At 35.4% G+C, this 21,741-nt stretch overlaps 3 protein-coding genes and 1 long non-coding RNA gene across 4 annotated transcripts; 2 read left to right on the plus strand and 2 right to left on the minus strand.

Moving 5' to 3' along the window:
• The first annotated feature begins 346 nt into the window (after positions 1 to 346).
• On the plus strand, positions 347 to 7,017 carry LOC129356793 (methyltransferase-like protein 17, mitochondrial). The gene is given in 15 exon segments (XM_055026344.1): positions 347 to 500; positions 716 to 857; positions 942 to 1,094; positions 1,854 to 1,868; positions 1,871 to 1,940; positions 2,051 to 2,132; positions 2,217 to 2,290; positions 2,369 to 2,463; positions 2,541 to 2,613; positions 3,833 to 3,953; positions 4,573 to 4,641; positions 4,720 to 4,770; positions 4,845 to 4,937; positions 5,613 to 5,809; positions 6,695 to 7,017. Coding segments are annotated over 15 exon segments (1,461 nt in total). The 5' UTR covers positions 347 to 380; the 3' UTR covers positions 6,801 to 7,017.
• Positions 7,018 to 7,607: 590 nt separating this feature from the next.
• LOC129356791 (epimerase family protein SDR39U1-like) lies at positions 7,608 to 10,901 on the minus strand. Its single transcript, XM_055026342.1, has 6 exons — positions 10,787 to 10,901; positions 10,184 to 10,290; positions 9,984 to 10,066; positions 8,752 to 8,873; positions 8,509 to 8,661; positions 7,608 to 8,189 (listed from the first exon to the last, which is right to left on the minus strand). Exons 1-6 carry the CDS (start codon positions 10,800 to 10,802, stop codon positions 7,756 to 7,758), a joined length of 915 nt encoding a protein of 304 aa, XP_054882317.1. The 5' UTR covers positions 10,803 to 10,901; the 3' UTR covers positions 7,608 to 7,755.
• A 1,121-nt stretch (positions 10,902 to 12,022) lies between these two features.
• LOC129356797 (uncharacterized) lies at positions 12,023 to 13,381 on the plus strand. Its single transcript, XR_008605457.1, has 3 exons — positions 12,023 to 12,130; positions 13,040 to 13,067; positions 13,259 to 13,381. It is a non-coding gene; the product is annotated as an uncharacterized LOC129356797 (long non-coding RNA).
• Positions 13,382 to 13,432: 51 nt separating this feature from the next.
• Positions 13,433 to 21,738, minus strand: LOC129356787 (leukotriene B4 receptor 1-like). Its single transcript, XM_055026336.1, has 5 exons — positions 21,645 to 21,738; positions 18,425 to 18,968; positions 16,967 to 17,167; positions 16,834 to 16,877; positions 13,433 to 15,979 (listed from the first exon to the last, which is right to left on the minus strand). Exons 2-5 carry the CDS (start codon positions 18,965 to 18,967, stop codon positions 15,739 to 15,741), a joined length of 1,029 nt encoding a protein of 342 aa, XP_054882311.1. The 5' UTR covers position 18,968; positions 21,645 to 21,738; the 3' UTR covers positions 13,433 to 15,738.
• Positions 21,739 to 21,741: the final 3 nt, after the last annotated feature.

Raw genomic sequence — 21,741 nt, forward strand, 5'->3', positions numbered from 1 at the left:
CCTGGACGAGCTTCTTAGCGAAGCTCGTTTCGGCAGAAGATGACTCACTGCGCACGACTTACCTTGACAACAACCAGCCCTGCTACTTCGTTTTTTATATTGGGAGTAAAAAACGACCTTTTTGGTTTATTTGTTATATAATGTTATTTTTTTGTTTGCTTTTTTTAAAGAAAACAGATGACTTTTCAAAGAAACAGTAAAACTGCGCTGTTTCCATTCAATCGCAATACATTTTGAGAATTTAGAAAAGAGTGAGTCCTCTTCGTATTTGTTTCGGAGTAGGAACAAAACATTTGGTCTTAGGGGTTCCTCTTTAGTAGTTGATCGGACTTATTTTGTTGAGGCGCAGCTATGGTACGGTGTGCTTTACGAAAGCGTGAATGAAAGTTGTTCATTTAACGGTGCTAAAGTTTATTTCTGACACCGAGAACATGGCGTCACGGAGTTACGGAGCCTGTTTTCTTTGTCAACGAGCGGCGGTGGCGAACATAATGTTCAGGGTGCGTGCAATTAGTGGCTGTCATTGAACGCAGCATCTTTACAATGGAGGCCAGATGATAGGATTCCTTAAACATGTGCCTCTTTAGAAGAATATTTACAATAATTGTATTCTGTTTGGAAACAGTTGAAAAATCTTTAATGCTAAGCTTGGATATCTATAAACTCTATAAATATATGTTTTAATACATAAGTTGAATTTTGTTTCCCTTTCCAGAGTGTGAGTTCAGCAGCTCTTCCTCAGCCTAAGGTTGATTTCTTGAAAGGAGAGCTTCACAGGAAGCATCCAGGTGTGACCAACCTGAAAACTGTCCGGCTACCCGAACAGCTCCAGCTGGCTGCACAGTCCATTATTCACAGTACGTTCACCAGCTGGAGAATGGTTATTCAGAAATTAGACTCACTGCGTTCCTCACTAATTAGCTTCATGTTTCCATCGACAGGAGTTCGGGTGCCTCAGCTTGCAGAACGTTCTCTAAAGCTCACAAACTTCCTGTGGAGCCGGAAGAGAGCGGTGGAGGATTTGATGCTGAGGCAGAAAGCTGTGAGCATGGAGAAGGAACTGTGGGAGAAAGCCGTGCAGGACATCGGAGGAGGTGATGAATTGAAGGCAATTTCAGATGATAATCCATACAGTTCCTTACATTTTAGGTGCTTATGCATTAGCACAAAAAGGCTAAATTATTAGCCCTTTTGAAAAAAGGACAATACATGATTGTTTATAAATACCTCCCCCCCCTACTATTACTGTCCTGGTTTCATGAAGGCAGCAGTTTTTGATGGATTTTAAAACTACTGCCCTTCTGCAACAAAAGCTTTAGATTTCAATGTGTGCAAATGATTTGCACACAAAATGTTTGTGTGCAAATTATTTTACTTCAACTTCAAAATCACCCAAAATTTTGTGTTGGATTATCACAACAAAAACATCCACATAAAACACATTTCCCTTCGTGGCTGCACCATGACACAGTCTCTGTAGGTTAAGGCTGCTGTATGTAACTTTAACAAAAATGCAAATAATTAGCTCCTTTGCCTTCTGCCATTGTTAATTAGAAACAACCAATCAGAGCCAGGAGGCGGGTCTTAGCGCTGTTAATCACAATGAGGTGTGGTGCTGCTCGCCCTCCTCCCTCGCAGATGTCAATAGTGGCTCAAGGAGGAGGTGGAGGAGACCCATTCTCATAGCAAACAGTCACAGCATGGTGAGAGTTTTAGCAAATATGTAAAAAACATATTCCATAGTATTTATAAAAGTTACATACTGCAGCTTTAAGGGGTGGGAATTATTGTTCAAAGTCTGTGAAGGCTGTGATAAAACCAGGAGTAATTAATTAACTGTGATCTTTTTGCAGATGTCGATGAGCAACTCCTGGGGATCGCATCAAGAAGAAGGTTTTGTCGGAGCTCAGAAGAACGACGCATCGCTGGACGCCCCTAAAGTAATCGTGCATGCTGCTTGATTTAGGCTTAAATTTGTCATTTATTGGAGCAGCCATCTCATAGCTTCAGTTGAAAGCATACAAGTGTCTCTGACTGCCTTGTGTTTCAGGTACGATGAAGAGCTGAGCATGGTGTACCTGGTGGCTCGGCTGGCTGGAGGCTATGCTGCAGTGAGGAGAGCTCTAAATGAGGTAGTTGTGGAAAAATCACTTCTCCTCCAACTGTTTCTATCAACCCTTAATTAATATTTCACTTTTTTTGTTGATTTTATTCAGATAAAGAAGCGAGATCCTTCATTTGCTCCTCAAACACTTCTTGATTTTGGTTCTGGCTTAGGAACTGTTGCCTGGTTCGTGTGCAAACTGAAACTTTTATTTGTTTGGCTGAAACTTAAATAATATATCGAGTGTCTCTCTCTGTCCATCAGGGCGTCTCACTCATGTTGGGGCGACTCTTTGAGGGAGATGGTGTGTGTGGACAGCTCTGCAGCGATGAACGTTTTGGCCGAACAACTTCTCAAAGGTAAAGAAATGGATTTTAAAAAAACATATATTTTTTTTAAAGTGAGAATTGTTAAATTAGTTTGCTTTTTTGTGCAGGAGACGATGAAAGAGCTCAGCCGCACATCAAACATGTTTATTTCAGACAATTTCTTCCTGTCTCCTAAGGTCAGTTTTGGTCCAAGAAAAATATAAAGTCTGGAGATTTTAATTAATGTTTATTGGCACCCCAAATATGTGCAAAAATCTTTCAAATCTATATATTTTTATTGAAGTAACATGATCTCAGATTCAACAGTTCCTGAAAATTAAATATTAATTAAATCCAGTCCCGTCCAGTCGCTCAAATTTCTGCTTAAATCCTCGTAATGAGTAATAATTACTTAAGAAATCTGTCCATCTTTTCTTGTTTATTTACTTTTTCTGAAGAAATGGAGGAAAAGTGTTTTAGTTTTTGACATTTATTAATTCTTTTCCTAATTGTACCTTAGAGGGACAACAGCTAAAACTGCTCATAATGTAGAAAGAATGTATCTGAGCTCACCATGAACGTCACATATACAGTCAAAATGAGTAAATTGCAATATTTCTGATCATTTACTTTTTTCCAGTAATTTAGTTTGTTAAATTAAACAAGTTATATTGGTTAATTACTCACAGACGGATGATTTTAAGCCTTTATTTCTGCTAATTATGGTAACTTTCTGCTTCCAGAGAATAAAAAACAACATTTAAGATCAGAATAATACATCAGGACAATTAAAAATAACTAAATTTTTATAACAGAAATGTGTGCTTAAAGAAATCAATTTGCTTGAAAACTGCTATTTTCTAAGGATACTTTCAATCTGAGGAGCTTCATTTGTAATTTACTGAATATGATTGTAGATAATTAGTAAACTTTTTAACTAATCCAGCAAGTAAAATAATATTCTTGCTGGTTAAAGCATTATAATCTTTTTTCTATTTATTTTGAAGCATACTACTGCTGTGTATCTTGACTTGAACTTGTTATGCTGTAAGTTAATAATACTAAATAAATATTTAATATAGTAAGTGCATAACAGAATTGAATGCATTCCCATATTTCTATAGACACAATATATATATATGTATATAAAGTTTCCGCACCCGAAGGTTTTTCTTAAATATTAATTTTGTATCAACTCAACCTTTATTTAATCAGATGATTGAGAACTAATTGCTTTTACTGGGACTGAGGCAGCAGTAAAAGCAACAAATAAATTACAATTATTCAACATTGGAAGAATTAAAAGCCTGAAACATTTAAAAATGACCAGCTTAAAACACACCTAAAACAATCTGTTGCTGAAATCTGTTAGAAAAGTAAATGTTGCAGGTTTTTTTGTAATGAAACCCTGAAGGTCCAGGTTCTCTCTGCAGGTCCAGTTCGATTTGGTGGTGGCAGCTTTTACCCTGTCAGAGCTTCCCAACGTGAACGACCGGGCGGACGCTGTGGCGACTCTCTGGAGGAAAACAAACTCCTATCTGGTCTGTTCCATCTGGGATTTATCTACTATTATATTTATATAATAAATTAAATACTTTTGATGCATATTTTTAAGAGTTTATCATAATAAATTAGTAACTAAATGAACACAAGCATAAAATAACACATAACTAGATATTATAAAGAAGATTGGAACAATAATAAACAAAAATAATAAAAATTCTCAAAATAAATGAATTAACTAAGTGAATAGAAGCCAATTTATTTAATGAGAATAACTATTAAGGTTAAATGGTATCAATAATCAAGATAATAACATTAATGACATATTTAAAAACAAATATATACATAAATAAAAAAGTATATAAAATACCAAAATAAAATAAAAAAATCTCGATTGTATAATAATTTGGTAGTTATTATCTAAAAGTAAATAATTAAATATTTAGTGCACTTCTAATGTATAAATAAATCAATTCTATGAATTTCAAGAGGAAAATAAATAATAAGAATATAAGGCTTGGTATTCATTTTCATGAGAATAATATAACTCATATTATTATTTATTTAAATTCCAAATAAGTACTTTAATAAAAGTAATTAACAGTAGATTTGCTGATTATATTAATGATTAACCAATAATTGAAATGTTTGTTTAAGGTGCTGGTGGAAAATGGTACCAAAGAGGGCCATCAGATGATGATGGAGGCCAGAGACATTTTGTTAAAGGTACTCAAATATTTCACAAACCATTTTGATTAGTAATGTTAGCCCAGTGTAGTAATCCATATTATTATTGATCTCCAGGAACAGGAAAAAGTCGTTCATGACCCCAGACCAGCATCAGTGTTTGCACCGGTAGGATTAAAATAAGTTTTAAAAGCCAGCAGCTTCAGGGTCTTTTTGTTCATCATCTCTGCTTCTGTTGTCAGTGCCCTCATGAAATGATGTGTCCCAAACTGGGCCAGGAACCCGTCACGCCTTGCAACTTCCACCAGCGCTACCATCCTCTTCCTCTGTCAGGGGTAAAACTCGTCATCTGTAAATCCAGTAGGAAATCAGGAATAACTGCTTTATTTTTTAGCTTAAAAATACATTTTGATGATGAAAGTAAATACTGTTTATTTTTCTCTCTTTCTACCAAAAACTGAAAGTCATCTGTTTGGTTCTTTGGTCTTTTTTAAGGGTAAATTTGTTTTCAGAGATTTCATAACTATTTTTTTCTTGTTGTTTTGTTTGTTTATTTGGGATATTTAAAATGTCTTCCAGTTCCAGCTCATTAGAATGTAAAATTTATGGATTTTTGAGGATGTGTTTCTTGCACTATCATGCCGTTCTATTTCTTGAAAATGGCCTCAAAACAACAATATTATCGTTTATCACAATAATTTCCTGGGCAATTTATCAACCAGCAACATTTCTTAAAGCGACAGGCCTGGTGGAGTTAATTTGTGAAGCTTTTGTCAGGAAAGTTTCTGAAAAACTTGCATGCCAAAAAAATTATTGTATTTAGTTTTCACTAAAATAACATAAGAAGTTGTTTCATTACTTTGTTGACATATTAAAGTGTCTGACCATCCAAACACAATCTTGTCATAATAGAAGATAAAAAAAAAACAATTGACAGGTGAGCCTTTTGTTCATCAAAGCTTGAGTATTTTTCCAATCACTGTGTTTTTTTGTTTTTCTTTTTAATTCAGAGACTTGAGTGTCAGACAGAGAAGTTCAGCTACCTGATCCTGAGTCGAACAGAACCGGCAGAGCCGACACCAGAAGGTCTGGACTGGGGCCGGCTGATCGCGCCGGTTCTGTGCAGAACGCGGCACGTCCACTGCCACGTGTGCAGCTCCGACGGACGGCTGCAGCACATGGTGGTGACGGCACGGAAACACGGCCGGTAAGAAAAACCGCTGGGCTGTTTGGTGTGAGAATCGTTACCAGAAGTTTTAAAAAACTGGGGTAAAGCTTTGACTATTTTATTAATTTTTAATGTTATTTGGGGAAATCAATGTGATGTTTGTGTGTCAATAAGTTTTACAGAAAACATTTAAAAGAGTATTAATTGAATGATTTTAACAGTAAATATAGGAACTAGATTTTAAAAATAATCATTTAGTTGAGTATTTTTTTACTGCCAGATTTAAGGAAATGATGATAAAAATATTAAATAATGATTAATAAATGTAGTTATTATAGAGATGGAGGATCATAATAAGACTTTTAAAAGAAATACAATGTAAAATATCAGATAAATTTAAAATCTTAAAAGTAAAAAGTGAAAACATTGCATTTGACAATACCAAGATTTTTAAAAAAGGGTATTTTTCTACATTTGTTTTATAAAGTTACTAACAACAATTATCTCTTAAATTAGATTTTTATCTGTATTTATTCAGATTTTATTTATATATTTCTTGCATAAAAAACTATTAGTTCTGAAGACATTTTGATATTTGGTAATACTGAGCCTTCCTCCATTTCCAGTAATTATTTTTTGCTTATATTTACTATTAGATTTTTATGGAGAGGAAAAGATCCTGGGAATAATCAGATGTAATGTAGCAAAAAGTGGCAGAAAATATTCTTAGATTTCATCTTAGGGCAAAAATCTCCCTCTCATTTTTTATAGATACCGTTAAAAATACAGTATCTATAGATTTGAGAAATGCTCCACAAATTTCATAATTTATTTCTTTCCTTACTGGAGAAATTAACAATACAATTGATCAGCTAGAAGAATATTTCTTGTGCAGTTTTGATCTGAAATAAATTGTTTTGTCAGAGACATGTACCGCTGCGCGCGGAACAGCGAATGGGGAGATCAGCTTCCGATCGTTGAGACGAAGGTCCACAGCGACTCGGATTCTGATGAAAACCTGGACATTTAGGACTTCCTGAGTCCTGGAAACAAAAACATCACTTTGGACTTCAATCTACTTTCTTCTCTGTGTTTTGTAAATCACAATAGTTATTACACATTTACATATTTTTATTTGGTGCCATTGTCAGTAACTCATTGATTATTCTGCTTTTAGTCTGATTTGCCTCCAATTAAAGTTTCTTTTTAAAGATGTCAAAATAAAACTAACTTACTTACAACCTTCAGATGAATATATTTGTTTTGCCTGATCCAGCAACTGAACCTGATAATTCCTATCATGTGATCTTAGCGTTAGATTTTCAGATAAGTGAATGTACTAATAAAAACATTTAACTCTTATTTGCTAACAACAATTAAGGTTGTAACCGTTTCACAGCTGTATTGACAAGCAGAAGGCTATGCCACTTCTGAGAGGTTATTTTTGTTAATTTGCTTGGTATGAATCACATTGAACTGAGGCAGGAGGGTTAAACATTAAATTTTAAAGTGTTTATAACTAATGAGGACTGAATGAAGGAACATTTAGGAAACTCATTAATATTTAGCTTTATCTAAATGAAAAAAATGTTTTGTTGTCTTAGTCGTCTCAGAAAACTCACATGGGATCAAAATTATTTCATTTTTCAGTCGTCAGTCAAGAGAAGGTTGAAAACTTATTTCCACTCCCCCAACATTATACGTAAAAGGGAATTAAAAAATTAGCTTTCAGGAGTCAAACTTACATGGTAATGTTTATTATTAAGAAAATAAATATTTATTATTAATCAGGCATGTGTCATGTAATTGTGGAGTTTTATTAATGAGAGTGAAAACATCTGGTGTTTATTTATTTAATGAGAAAAAAGTCCCATTGCCTAAAATGAAGCGGCTTAAACATTATTACCAATGTATAGAAGGCAGTAAATGATTTTCATTCATGTTTTTACAGAATAAAAGATTAAATAAAGTTCCAACATTAGTTATTAACTCCCTACAATCTGTTTCAGAGCTAAAGTCAAGTCTGGGTACTTGAACTGATATCCAGACTCCAGTGTTTTCAGGGGAATGACTTTCTGGCCCTGAGTGAGGATCACGGCCCTCTCTGAGCCCAACATGGCGCTCAAGACGAACTCAGGAACGGGAAAGATCGTGGGCCGCCTCAGGATCCGACCCAGCTCCTTGGTGAACTCGTGGTTGGTAGTGATCGCAGGTGCGACTCCGTTGTACACCTGCGGTGAGGGGGGCGGGGCTTCGGTGTTCGCTGGGGGCTCCAGAGAGCGAGCGATGATTCCTGCCAGATCCGAGACGTGGATCCAGGGGAAAGGCTGCCTCCCAGAGCCCAACGTACCTCCGAGTCCGAGCCAGAAGGGCAGCAGCATCTGCTTCATAGCACCGCCATCTCGACCCAACACTGCCCCTAGTGGACGGAAGGAAGAATGAGTGAAATAACGTGATTCAACAAGGTGATTCACAAAGGGAAATTGCCTGAAAAGTATCTTTGACCCTATGTTATCTTTAAATTCTGGACAAACAATAAAAAATCACCCAAAATAAAAATTTGACAGAACTTTAGAAAGCTGGAGATTTGTGGATTAAGACTACAGTCTACAAAAATGTCTGGCTCTTTGGAAGTAACTAAAGAAATCAGAGGTGATTTAAAACTTTAGCATATTTCTCTAAATGAGAGATGCATGAACAAACGTCCCTCAGCTTCTTTACTGCCCCTCTGAACGTACCGGCCCGAATGACGACTTGTTTGGTGGTTTTCACTGCATCCTCAGGAAGAAACGCTGCAGCCTCCCACTCTTTGACGAGTTGTGAGAGGAGGTCAAAGGGCGTCCACTCACTGTCTTCTGTGTATTCAGCTGTGAGACTAGGTTTGTAGCAAGCTGTGAGTCAACGAGGAAAACCAGACAAAATCAATGGTGAATCTGAATCACATTTAGTGCCTTTTGCAGCTGCTGAGCGTAGACTCGTACCGACACCTGAAACCAGAACCCAGGAGTGAGGAGGGCTGGAAGACGCAGCGATGGCTTGGGACAAAGCTTTAGTCGTGTCAATACGACTGGAGAATAAATCTTTTTTATAGCTTTCGTTCCACCTGGAAGGACAAAAAAAAATCAGGTTATAGATCTGATTTAAAGTACAACACGACTGAAGAATGTTACTAATTCAAAAGCAGAATACATTTTGAAATACCAGAAAAGGCAAGGTAGAAAATTTACACTATTGTTATTAATACATGTTATTATAAACACTGTTTAAAAACTATTCCAACTATTTTTAACCCCTTATACACAAGGTTCAGTAAAGCCTCTTATGAGCAGATAGTATAAGCTCAAAAGCATATGGTTTTTCACATGATGCAAATAAAACAGTTTTAGCTTAAGGTTTTGAGTAGGTTACTATGAAGCACAAATCCTGAGGTAGAGCAGTCCTGTCTTTGTTGCTAAGTAAACAGCACTTACACACTGTTTATTTCTAAATTCAACTTTCCCAGCCATGTTTTCCAAAATTTACAATTATTCTAACTATTTTCAAATAAATAGAAGTATTCTTTATTAATATGGTGGAAATATAGATAGGGTCTATAGAAGCCCATCTCTGCCACTGTGATAAAAATATTTCTCATCACAGTTCCATAGTAATTAGGTACATTTACTTTTACAACTTTTTAGAGGAGTATTTTGTACTTTTGCTTTTACTTGAGTATTGTTATTATGAAGTATTTCTACTCTACTTGAGTAAAATGTCTGGATTTTATACCCGCTGAATGAAAAACCAACATGTTTTAACCAAAAATTTGCCGGACACAGACACACACCTGCAGCTTTTGTTAAAGTTTAGAAGTTTTATTGAAAGAAACTGATTTGGAAAATATTTTTGCCTGATTTTGTTATTTATTTGATACTCAGTACTTGAGTAGACTTTATACCAAATACGTTTTTACTCATACATGAATCATTTCTTGGACGGCTACTTTAAACTTTTACTTGAGTGAAAATATGTTGAAATTGTGCTACTCTCATTTGAGATTTTTTGGGGGTACTCTACACACCTCGGTCTATCATATAGCTAAAATTTGGTGGCTATTTTATTCTAAATACATACAGAGAAATGAGTTCTAATTGTTTTTCTATTATTGTGATGGAAATAGGCTTCAAAACCAAGTCAGATTACAATAAAAACGTTTTTTTGGGGGGGTTCTCACCATCGAAGGGGGTTAAGAACATTCTCTCCTGCCAAGTTGACGGCACCATCACAAGGCGGTAGTCCGTGAGACTCCAGTTCTTTCTGCAGGAGCAAAAAGATACAATTCAAGAAATTACAGGCATATTTAAATCAGTCACATTGTAGAAAAGTTCATTATTATCAATCAAGAGAAGGTAATGATTGAGGAGCTGGTCATACCCATGTTATCCTTCCTGGACCAGGCTGACGGGATATCAACGTGACCTCGTGACCTTTGTCTCTGAGCAGGCGTGTCAACTCTCGACCCACAAAGCCAGTGCCCCCTCCTGAGAGACAGACACAAATCAAACATACGGACTGTAAGCATGAAAGAAAATAGTAAATCAGGAGAGATAATTTTAAAATATATCAACTTTAAGAAAATATCATCTAAACTTCTCACTAAAATAGTAATATATTGCATAATATACTGATTAATCAATTATTTCATACTTTAAAGTATATAGCTGTGCTGACATCTTCAACCCCCAAAAGGATGGAGAAGCTGTGAATAGTGCGCATGCGCACTTTACATGCTTACAAAACAAAACACATGCGATAATTTTGCTTAAATAACAACGAAATTCAAAATACAGCGATCTCATTTTATGTTTCAACTGACGGCAGGACTTTAGAAGCACCTGAATCAACTGTCGCATTAAATATTACTTCAGTCCAGGTTTTGTCAGCAGCTCTAACCTTAGCTTAGCAAGCTAGCTTGAACCGTTTTCATCTTTCTGATTTATTTTAAAATAAACAGATAACTGCAATAGCTTTTCTTACCGATTAAGACTCTCATGTCCAAAGGTTTCCACCCAACGCTAACTTTAAATTCGTCAACGTCGCGGCTGGTAACAGTTTTCTCCTCTGTGTGTCACTCCAAGTTCTCACTACGCTTTTTTTCTACCTCTTTTGGACCAGTGGGCGTTCCGTACTACAACATGGTGAACTACATTTGTAGTTTTTTCCCCCCTTTTTTTATTCGTTAGAAAAATCTGCTACCTACTGGTTTTGTTAGATAATGGATGGATGGTTACTGAATGTAAAAACTCAATAAATATATTCATTTATCAGATTTTTTGTGTTTTAATAACTATGCAACACTTTCCTTCCACGTCAAATTATATAGTATTTTGAGAAGTCTTCTATCACGTTCAATTTGTGCATGATATATACATTATTAAATGGAAAAACGTGTTTATATTTATGAGAATACTTTTAGATATAATTGCTAATTTGGGATCATTTTGATTTAAAAAGACTTAGGTAAGTTTTATGAATTTTACTTCCTTTTCTTCTATTTCAGATTTATGTCAAAAATAGCCATATTCTTGGTTATTCTCTTATAAGTAATATTGCCTGTGTATCAGTTTAATCATTTATAGATATTCAATCTTATACAGATAAACAACAAAACTAAAATACAAGAAAAAGTATGGTTGTAATAGCAAAAAAAGAAGTAAAATGTTCATAATTCAAATTATTGAACTGACCTATCCAATCAGAAAGAGTCAATTGATAATGGAAAGTTGAGACAGTAAAGCAGGTTTGTTTTTACGGATATTGTTTTTGTAACCAATTAACATTTAAATATGATGTGCAGTCAACAAACTTAATATTAGCCATATTTTGTGACTGTTTCTATTTCATAGTTAATAGTTTAATAGTTGTTTCCAAGCTGAAAATATATTGATCACTTAATAAAAAAGTTGAGACATTTTGTAGCATTTGGCTGGGTATGTAGATAAATAAAATCTAAAGAAAATATACATGTTTCCCCAGTATTTATTTTTCTATTTTCAGCCTGTAAATATAAAACAAGAACACACAAACCCATATGAAGTTAACTAACTACAATGTGATTGGTCAAATTGCAGATTTGGGACGTGGAAAGCCTTGATTTCAACAGCAACATGCAAACATAATTAAAGAAATGAAGTGGGGACTTTACATTTAACGTTGCCGTAAACCGGAAGTGCCGTATGTGACGCCAAGCACGTGGTTTGATAAAGAGATAAATTGAGGCGCAGCCTCATTAACATTCTCTCTTCCTTGTCACGGAGCAAGAGGAAGGACTCGCTGCTGCAAGGAAACTGAAAAATTCGTAGTTTGAAAGCCTAAAATGCGGTAAGTGTTGCATGTTTCGTGTCCGGTTTGTTTTCTTGTTTGGTGAGGCCATTGATGCCGGAGCAGGTGGATGATCGCTGCGATTCAGGAGCTTCTTTTGCGCTTTGTTGCAGCGTTAGCGCCAAACCGACCTCATGGTTTGGTTTCACAGGAGGAACTCGACAAGAAAAGCGTTTAAATAAAAGCTCAGAGTCATTTGATGATTTCTGCAGATTCATAATGGTGTTTGACAATTTGTGCTGCACAGGGTTTATTTGACTTTAGCTGAAATTCTAATTTAAGTTGTTCTCATTCAAAAAAAAAAAAAAAAATCAGACCTACTAAAACTAAAAAGTTTCATTATATAAAGTTCCTTATAACATTTCTAAACTGACTTGTTCACCTGAGTCAGGTGATGGGTTCAATGAGAAGTTGCCGAAATGGCTGTTGAGAGTGCTGTAAACCTACCATATTGATGAAAGTTTAGTGGAAGGAAAAAGTGTGGTGTACTAAAAAAAGGTGCATGAGCCACAGGAACGATTGTCATAAATGAAAGTAAATTCTGCATGTGTTGGAAATTGAGCTCTCAACATAGAAGATTTTTTACATTTTCAGAAAAACACTATTTTATATAACTAGAGAATATATATTTTTAAGCTTATTGAGCTGCACCTCTAGTTTTCCCTTTTAGTAGCTGTACTGTGAGCTATTTGGTTAAAATCCTGAAAATTGCCTTTTTATGTCGTTGGTGTGTCGTACTCAACTTTTGGAGTCAAACCTTGCATGATGAGTTGCATGTGAGTCCGTGTTTCACCTGAAACTGATGATTTTACTTTCACTGCACTGATGGGTTTGACTTTACTGATGCTCTCCAGGTTTAGGCCACCGCAATTGAGACTTAACTTTAATTTCCCTTTCTCTCCTTTTCAGGAAGGATGCATTAGGAGAACCACTTGAGGTAAGAACTGTCTGGTTTTAAATGCAGCATCAAATGCTAGCTAGCATCCATTTGTAGTTTACAGACCTGCACACTTGTACTTTGATTTTGGTTTGTGGACTAGTAACAAATGGATGCAGAAGTTATATTTTTACACTTGTAACATTAAGTTGAGTGAACTGATCTTTAACCGTTTTCCTTTTCCTCCACAGGTGGGATGTCAGGAGTCTATTTCTTGACCTAACGCTTCAATTTTTTCTACTGATTTGTTTTATATCCTGAAAGAGCTACATGTAAAAAAAAAAAAGTTTTAATTTAAGGCCTAAATGACAATAAACTTTTCTGCAAAACAAAAAGTAAAGCCCCAAAGATCTTTTGTGTAACTGTTTTGTTTTCCAAGGTTTTCAGTTTTTTATTTTCTTAAGGGTAGCTGGAATCACTATTGAGTCACGCAGTAAAGAACCTGAAAACGTTTATAGCAACTCGGTTCCTATAGTTTGGTCAAAGGTTTTGCTTTGTTAGAAACAATGGAAAATTGGAGACATACAAAAATAAAATTACAGAAATAGTTATATTACAAAAATAAACATGTACAAGAATAAGATCATTATCAAAATAGTTAGAATAAAAATGTATTTTTTTTTCTTATTTCAACTTCATTCTCAAACTATTATGACTTTATTTTATTTTCGTAGCATGACCATAATACTCTTGGTGGAGGAATGTCATATTCCTCCCAGAAAAGTGATCATCTACTGGATTACAGTTTCAGATGTTAAAGAGTAAGTCTCACTTGATCATGTTCTCTTGTAAAAGTCCTCGGTATCTTTTCACTCCATTTGCAGGAAGTTTTGTACAGAAATGGTTTTTCCTGACTTAAAACCCTGTTTCATTCATATACTTTACAAACCAGGAAACAAAAAACTAAACTTTATAGTAGGAGAGAAACACATAAAAATTGTACAGTGCAGTTTGATATGCAAATTCAAGAACAAAGCAATTCACCTGCCATGTTTTTTCCAAACTGGTTGATGGATTATACTTTAGCATAAAACAATTCTCACAAAGAGTAGCACACAAACTTAATACAATGGATGTTTAGCAAGCAGAAAAGGGAAACCTTGCAGTAGTTTTTTTATGTTTACAACAAAAAGCAAGAGCTGGGACAGATTAGAAGTACAGACTAATTCTTAGCTCTGTTGCCTCACAGGGTAAAAATTTTTTTTCCTCATCTTCTAAGGTAAGATTCCAACTTAGACCCAAATACTCCATGGCAGCTCATCTTTTGTTGGTTTAGTTGTTTCTTACACCCTTAAATATGTGAAGTAGGAAGAGGCATTTTTCTTGTAAGTTTTATTTTTTTACATAATGGTCAAACTGTTATTTTTTTTTTTATTGTTTTAGTCTGTCAGTGTAAACTTTTTTTTAAAGTAGAATAATAGCCATATCTTGTCAAGCTCTTCTCTTGAGAAACTATAACATTCAGTTTTTGTCCTTGAGCCTTGAAGGCGAATAATATTAATTTATTCCAACTTCTGTTGAATAATATTGTTACGAACAGCTTAGTGTTCTCAGTGTTTTCATGTTTAAGAATTGTTGCAGCTAATGCAATGCAAACCTTGTTTTTTTAAATCTAGATACAATTTTTGGTAACACTTTGCTGTGTTGGGAATAACACCATCATAAACATGTAATAACACAGTCATATACATGTAATAACACCTGTCATGAACACAAGCAAGTCTGTGAATATTTCACTGGTGTCAAAGTGTCATTCAGTAAATCATGACGCTTTTAATACAAAGTTGACATTATTCAAAATGTCTTTGTTATGACTTTTAAAATTATGTAGCGTTATGTTATTAAAGCTAAAGTTATGACAACAGTCATAAATATTCATAAAGACTTACTCATGTTTATTTTTAACATGATGTCATGACAGTCTTATTCACAACCCGTCAAATAAAGTGTTACCCAAATTTCCACTAACTTTTCTTAGATTGTTTTAGGGATGTACATTAATTTGGTTAAACCAGACTCTTTTGACAGAATATTCTGACTATAGTCGTAATTAATGTGACTACAGTAGATTAATTAGAACTGCCCCTGTTTTTTATATAAAGTGCTTCCAGCTGACAATTTGTGGCTTTACATAAATGAACAAATATTGTTAAAGAGTGAAGCGGTTTTTGGTTTATGTGCTGCTTAGCTCTGCAGCTAATTCCCTGAAAATGTGAAATGTGCAAAAACAATGAGGACTGAAAACATCCTGAAGTTTTAACCTTTCATTTTAAACTACTAATACATGAATTATCACTAAATAGCATTATTTTGTCATTTTTCCTCACACTATTTTGGTAATCCCCACAAGCATTGTAAAACTTTTTTATAGGATGTATTGACTTTATCATTGAAATTAGAGTTTATCCTGTAGTCATTTATGATGGTTTGAAAAAGTAAAAGTTCTGTTGTGAAACTTGGTTTTTCCCACAAGTAGCTTTGCACATTTTACAATTCATGGTCCATTTAATGGACATAATGTACCAATGGGACATAACGTACCATTATACATGATACATTATGAGCTTGCGGTACATTATGTACCACAAGCTGTGGTACATAATGGGCCAATCTAGCCCATTATGTTATAATTTTCAGATTGGCCAATGGGCCAATCTAGCCCATTGGTACATTATGTAGTGTTGGTATTTAATAAGATATTGTTCATTTCTCCTCCACTTTCTATGCGATTCTGTTTATTTGCAGTTTGGTCCGATGACGCCGTGCCATCGAAGAGCTTAGCCATGAAGGCTAAGCCATTTTTCTTGATGTAGGACTTTCCAGCAAAGGTGTAAAGGATAGGATTGGCACAGCTGCTGAGAAAAGCCAAAGCCGAGGTCACAGCTCGGCAGTTCTCATGAATCAACTCCAATCTGTGGGTAAAAAAAGATGGAGAAAAATCTATTAAGTTCTGCAAAGAGCAACTTTTAGGATCCTGTAGAAACAAAACTTCTCACTCTTGCGTTGATGTAGACGCTTACAAAAATACTTCACTCAAAATAAGAGACAGAACAATGAGGCATGCAAAATTTCTGCTGCTGTTAAATTTGGGTATTTTACTTTTGACCACAATATTTTTGGTAAACTACCGTTATTGCTTATATTGGTCTATCTACAGATGAGTTAGTTTACATGTTGGATCCTTTTCCTCTTTTCTTGATAGATCCAAAGGAGTACCTCAGGGTTCTATATTAGCATGTGAGTTGCTTACCTACATTTCTGTGCAAATGGAAAAACAAATTTTCAGGGAAACCTTTCCCTCCCTTTCCAAACTCATTGCAACAAAAGTTGTAACATTGAGCACAGATTTGTAATCTGTCTCCTGCGCTGCAGGGCTGAAACATTTACGACAAAAGTCATTTTGTAAGAGAATTGGGAAAGGAGCACTTCAAAGTGTAGATGAAAATTATCTATAATTATGCAATCGTGTATGTTTATAATGGACCGGATAACATTGAATCACGTTAGACCAATCTTTAACCAAATTACTCCAGCCTTAAATTGCCTGGTTACACCTTAAAAAGGAAATACCACTGATAACCCCCCCAAAAAAGCAACCAGAAAAAGTGATAAAACATTAAAGATTTAAAAACATGATGCCTTAGCAGAATATAGTTATTGGTTACCATCCAGAAATGTGAACAAAATGAACAATTTTTCCCTTAATATTCAGTAAGACATCTTTATAGAGTAGTAAAAGAATGTAAGGCAATTTCATCTTACTCACATTTTTCTAGTTCTTGTCTCCTTGCTATACCACTCAGCTGCAACCTGGGAGTCACAAAAAACTTTAATGAAAACAAGAACCCAAGAACAGAGAACGGAAATGTTTGATTAGAGGTTAAAAAGATTTTACTCACCTGTACCATGTTGATTACATGGTATGGAAACCAAAACATGCCAAATGTTATGACAATAGCGAGGATGAGTTTTTCGCTACGAATCCTTCGCTGGAACTGGGTCTGCCTCAGGCGTCTCAGGGTGAGGACGTAGCAGGTTATGATGGCTGCATACGGGAGGATGAATCCTGAAACCGTCTCTAAAGAATACTGGAACCGGACCTGACCAGAGGAGAGGAAAGGAAAGGAAAAAAGAAAAACACTGAAAAACATATCTGACTTGGAAGAAAAATTGAAACTGTTGAGCCTTTCTAGTTTATGGTTCTGTAATTTTTATAAAAATACTTTATGTTCCTTAAGTTGAACAAACCTCAATCGTTTTATTTGAACCATTTTTCTTATTCAAAAAAAATGTGGCATTCAAATTCCCAAGAACCATTCTTTTTTCAGCTACTTTTAGTTTATGCTAATTTTACTATTTTCTGCTAACGAGTCAACTTTTATCTGTTATTTATACATTTCAGCTGGGCTAAACAATATGGCTGAAAAAGCACAGTATAAAAGTTATATATTAGTCGATTTTGGTAATTATTTATCTATTTCTTTTTTGTTTGTTTTGAATATCTGAAATAATGCCAAAATGATAGAATGGTGACTGATCAAGATACAGAACAGGTTGCTAGGTAACCAAAGAGTGAGTGAGTTGCTAGGTAACCAAAGAGTGAGTGAGTTGCTAGGTAACCAGAGTGAGTGAGTTGCTAGGTAACCAAAGAGTGAGTTCATTCCGCCACGTTTGGCCCAGAGAGGTTGAGCAGCCAAAGTCTTTCCTCTTTTCTCCCAGAATCCTGTGCGGTTCTGGGAGAAATCATTAAACATTTTATTTCCAAAAATAAGTATTTGGTTAAAAAGTCTACTATGGTTGATAATTTGACTGAACAAATTATCAGTCATGTAATATTTGAAAATTACAAAACAAAATTTGAAGTTAGGAGGAAATTTTGGTGTTTTAAGGACAAAAATAGGGTTAGGGTTACCCAAAATAAATAATTTTTTTTTTCAGTAAGAAATGTACGAAACTTTAACAAAAACTGCAGGTGTGTGTTTGACTCTGGTGAAATTTTAGTTAAAACATGTTTATTCATTCAGTGGGTAGAAAATCCAGAAATTTTACTTGAGAAGAAGTTCTGATACTTCAAAATAAAATTACTGAAGTAAAAGTAAAAACAGCACAGCAAAATACTCCAAAAGTACTTTTTTTCTAAAATTATTCAGGTAAGTAAAACTGAGTAAATATAACTACCCAATTTTGAATAAAGGTAAACATCAGATCCAGTTAACATCAGCACTTTTTTTTTTTTTGTAATTTGTGTCTTCTGTCTCCCCATCCAGCCTGATGAAATAATCAAATGCTTCACTAATTTTGTAGCAGTAGAAAGTACAAGTCAAACAGGGTTTTCACTTTGAGAAGAGTGGACTTACATGAGTGGGCCAGGTGTGATTGGGGGAACACACAATCCGTGAATCATTCTGGCTAAGATCTGGCTCAATTTCCAGTTCTCGAAACACCAGCGAGGGGATGGAAATCGTCATGACCAACACCCACATGCCCATGATCACCCTCGTCACAACCTGTCTGCTTATCAGGTGTAGTTTCTGCGGAAACAGCACCGCCACCATCCTGTGTGCGCTCATCAGTGTGATCAGGAAGATGGAGGCGTACATGTTGGCGTTGCACAAGTAGAAGACGCCTTTGCACATAACGAGTCCAAAGATCCACGTCTGCTTGGCCAGGTATATTATGAAGAAGATGGTGAGGGCCATGATGAAGCCGTCCGCACAGGCCAGGTTGAGGATGAGGATGGTGGTGACGGAGCGTTTACGGGTGCGTGCCAGGATGCTCCAGACGATGAAGAGGTTACCAGGGACGCCAAGGAGGAAAACCAGGGTGAGGATGAGGGTGCCGATGGCGGTGGCGTAGTCGTTGCTCACGACACTGTCTTCCTCATTTGTGGAAGCTGTCATTCTAAAATGATTTGATCGTAAAAACAAGAGAAATAGTTAGAAATTGTACATTTCATCACCAGTTTGTAAAAACAATCAGAAATCCTTCTGGACCTGAAAGCAGAAGAATCAGATAGTCATTCTATCCTTATTTAATTTATATTGTTATTTAGTTGTCTCAAAATTGTTGACTAAAAAGTCAACAACAAAACACTTGTCTTTTCCAGCAGCCATTGTACAGCACTCACAGTGGTTGCTAAGAAACGGTGCAGTGCTCATCGATTGTGACTCAACGGTCAGGAGGAAATACCAGGGCCTCAGGTAGGAACTGGAGAGGGCCTGGAAGGTGAAGACCACAGTGGTGCCTGTGGTCATCGGGGCCCTCGGGGCAGTAACCCCCAAACTGGAGCAGTGGCTACAACAGATCCCAGGAACAACATCAGACATCTCAGTCCAGAAATGTGCAGTCCTTGGCACAGCCAAGATACTGCAGGACCCTCAAGCTCCCAGGCCTCTGGTAGAGGACCCGAGCTCAGAGGATAAGAACCACCCGCGGTGGGTGAGAAGGGAATTTTATTTTTATATATATATATATTTTTTTTTTTTTTGGAAATTGGACTGTTTTTAGAAGCAGTTGAGACAACAACTGAAGTATAAAAAAGTGAAATTTGCAAAATGGCAAAATTTAAGAGCATAACCACACCTAACAGTGTTTCAATACAAATTTGGTAAAATCTGACTGAAAGGGCCAAGTTTGATTGGCTGAGCTGTAAAGCAATTGAGAATAATTTTGATTGGCTCGGCTATAAACTTCTAATGAAAAAGATTGGTTCGTATAAATATAAGCATGTTTCAAGCACATACTAAAACGAAAGTATCTTTAATAGTCAGACATGAGGTTAGGTTGGTCAACAGGACAATGATGATAACGGTTTTAGAGTAGAATAAACCGGCAAATATGAAACCTCTGTCACGGCCTCCCCAAAGCCATAAACCTCCATACCCTTTTGAACAATTATTGACTGAAAGCCACATCCATGCCAGGAAACAATATATTTGAAAACAAATGACTTCTGAAAAGAGAAACGTGGTCACATATCCACCCAGACAGAAGCTTGCTAATGGTTTAATTTTCTCCACAACTTTCTAAGTGACATTTATTTAATTATTAACATATTTAAACCAACAAATCACCCAGATTATAACGACTTCTGTTTGAGGAAGACACAAGCTTTTCGTAATCATTACATCAGTTATAAATTTCATTAACAAACAACGGATTTGCCTTATCATTATGATGATTTTTTTAAGGTTTGCTTTGTAAACTTATATTAAATGTCTGAACAGACTTAAAAGAGGAAGCAGAAGAATAAACGAAGCAAGATGCTTTTCGACCACTCTAAATCATAAACGATGAGGATTACAGAACCACAGGATGTCTGCCAACCTGATGTAATCTCTGAAAAATCTGCAGCAGGCTAAAGCATGCAGGAAAACTGGCAGCAGTGCGTCAGAGAAGAGGAGTGTTACAACACAATATTTTTTATTAATCTTTGAATAATCTCCAAAAAACGTTATGTTATTATCATATTGCGTGTTAATTCTGTAGGTCAGAAATTAGTTGACCCTTGAACTGACCACAACATACCAATAAAAGTGAGGGATAGAAACAGGAAGTTTTATTTCCTTATTAAGTATTCATTTCCTGTGCCCAGTATCCAAAGAAGACCATGTATATATTTTCATCTTATGGCTTCAATAAAATTCCCAGGTTCCCAAACAATGTATAAGGATTTTATCTCCACATATATCTCGCAAATAATAACATATGTAGTTTAATAATTGTTTAAATTACAGATTGAAATAATCTGGCCCTCAGGATTACATGAACATGAAACAGGCAGGTCATTTGAGTAATTTAATTATCATTCTTTGAATTAATCTGTGTGTAGATTACGCTTTTTAAGACAGGCTAATAAAATGTCATGATCAATGGCAGATTCAGACTCAAAATTAGTTTTCGATCAACCAAGAAATGTGTTTTTGACATAAGAAGAGACAAGCATCCTTCAAATTATGGAAAAAAAATCATTTCCAAGTATCAACTTAGAATAAATGTTTGCTAATGATTATTTGTATCCTTTTTGATAGTTAATTGGAAACATATTTCTATTTTTTACAACTATAAAACCCTGCTTTCAGTTAATGAGGTTTTTTATGTTTCCACTGGTGTTTTAAAATCATCTTAAAATCACTTTTAATCTATATTCTTATAGAGAATATAGATTATAGAATATAGATTATATTCTTCTAGATTATATTCTTCTATATTCTTCTAGAGAATATAGATTAAAATGTAAAAAAAAAAAAAAAAAAAGAAAGAAATTCAATGTTATTTAATGCAGAGACACTTTTTAGTCAACTTTTATCAGTTTATCAGTTTTATTGATACTTGACCGCAGCTGGCTGGTTTATGATCTTGTTTGTAGATACTTTAAAATTAAAGTGGATAATTCTGTTTTTCCTTTTCCTGTACAGCATGCCTGAGAACCCATGTTTGCTTGTAAATATTTACAGTGGATCAGAGCAGTCGAAAAGTATTAACATACTTTCCCACAGATTTGTAGCGTGGACAAATCCAGAGGAGAAACATGGTGGTAGAAACGGGTAAAATAAAGGAAACGTCAGATTTACTAACCTCTGATTGGGGAGTTCTGTCGTGTGTCGTTGTTGGATGGAAATATCCGGCTGCTGTCCCGCTTTGAGTCTCTTAGTTCATTAAAGAGGAGATCGTG

Source organism: Poeciliopsis prolifica, unplaced genomic scaffold (genome assembly GCF_027474105.1).
Source record: "Poeciliopsis prolifica strain line A6 unplaced genomic scaffold, Auburn_PproV2 SCAFFOLD194, whole genome shotgun sequence".
Classification (NCBI taxonomy): Eukaryota; Metazoa; Chordata; class Actinopteri; order Cyprinodontiformes; family Poeciliidae; genus Poeciliopsis; species Poeciliopsis prolifica.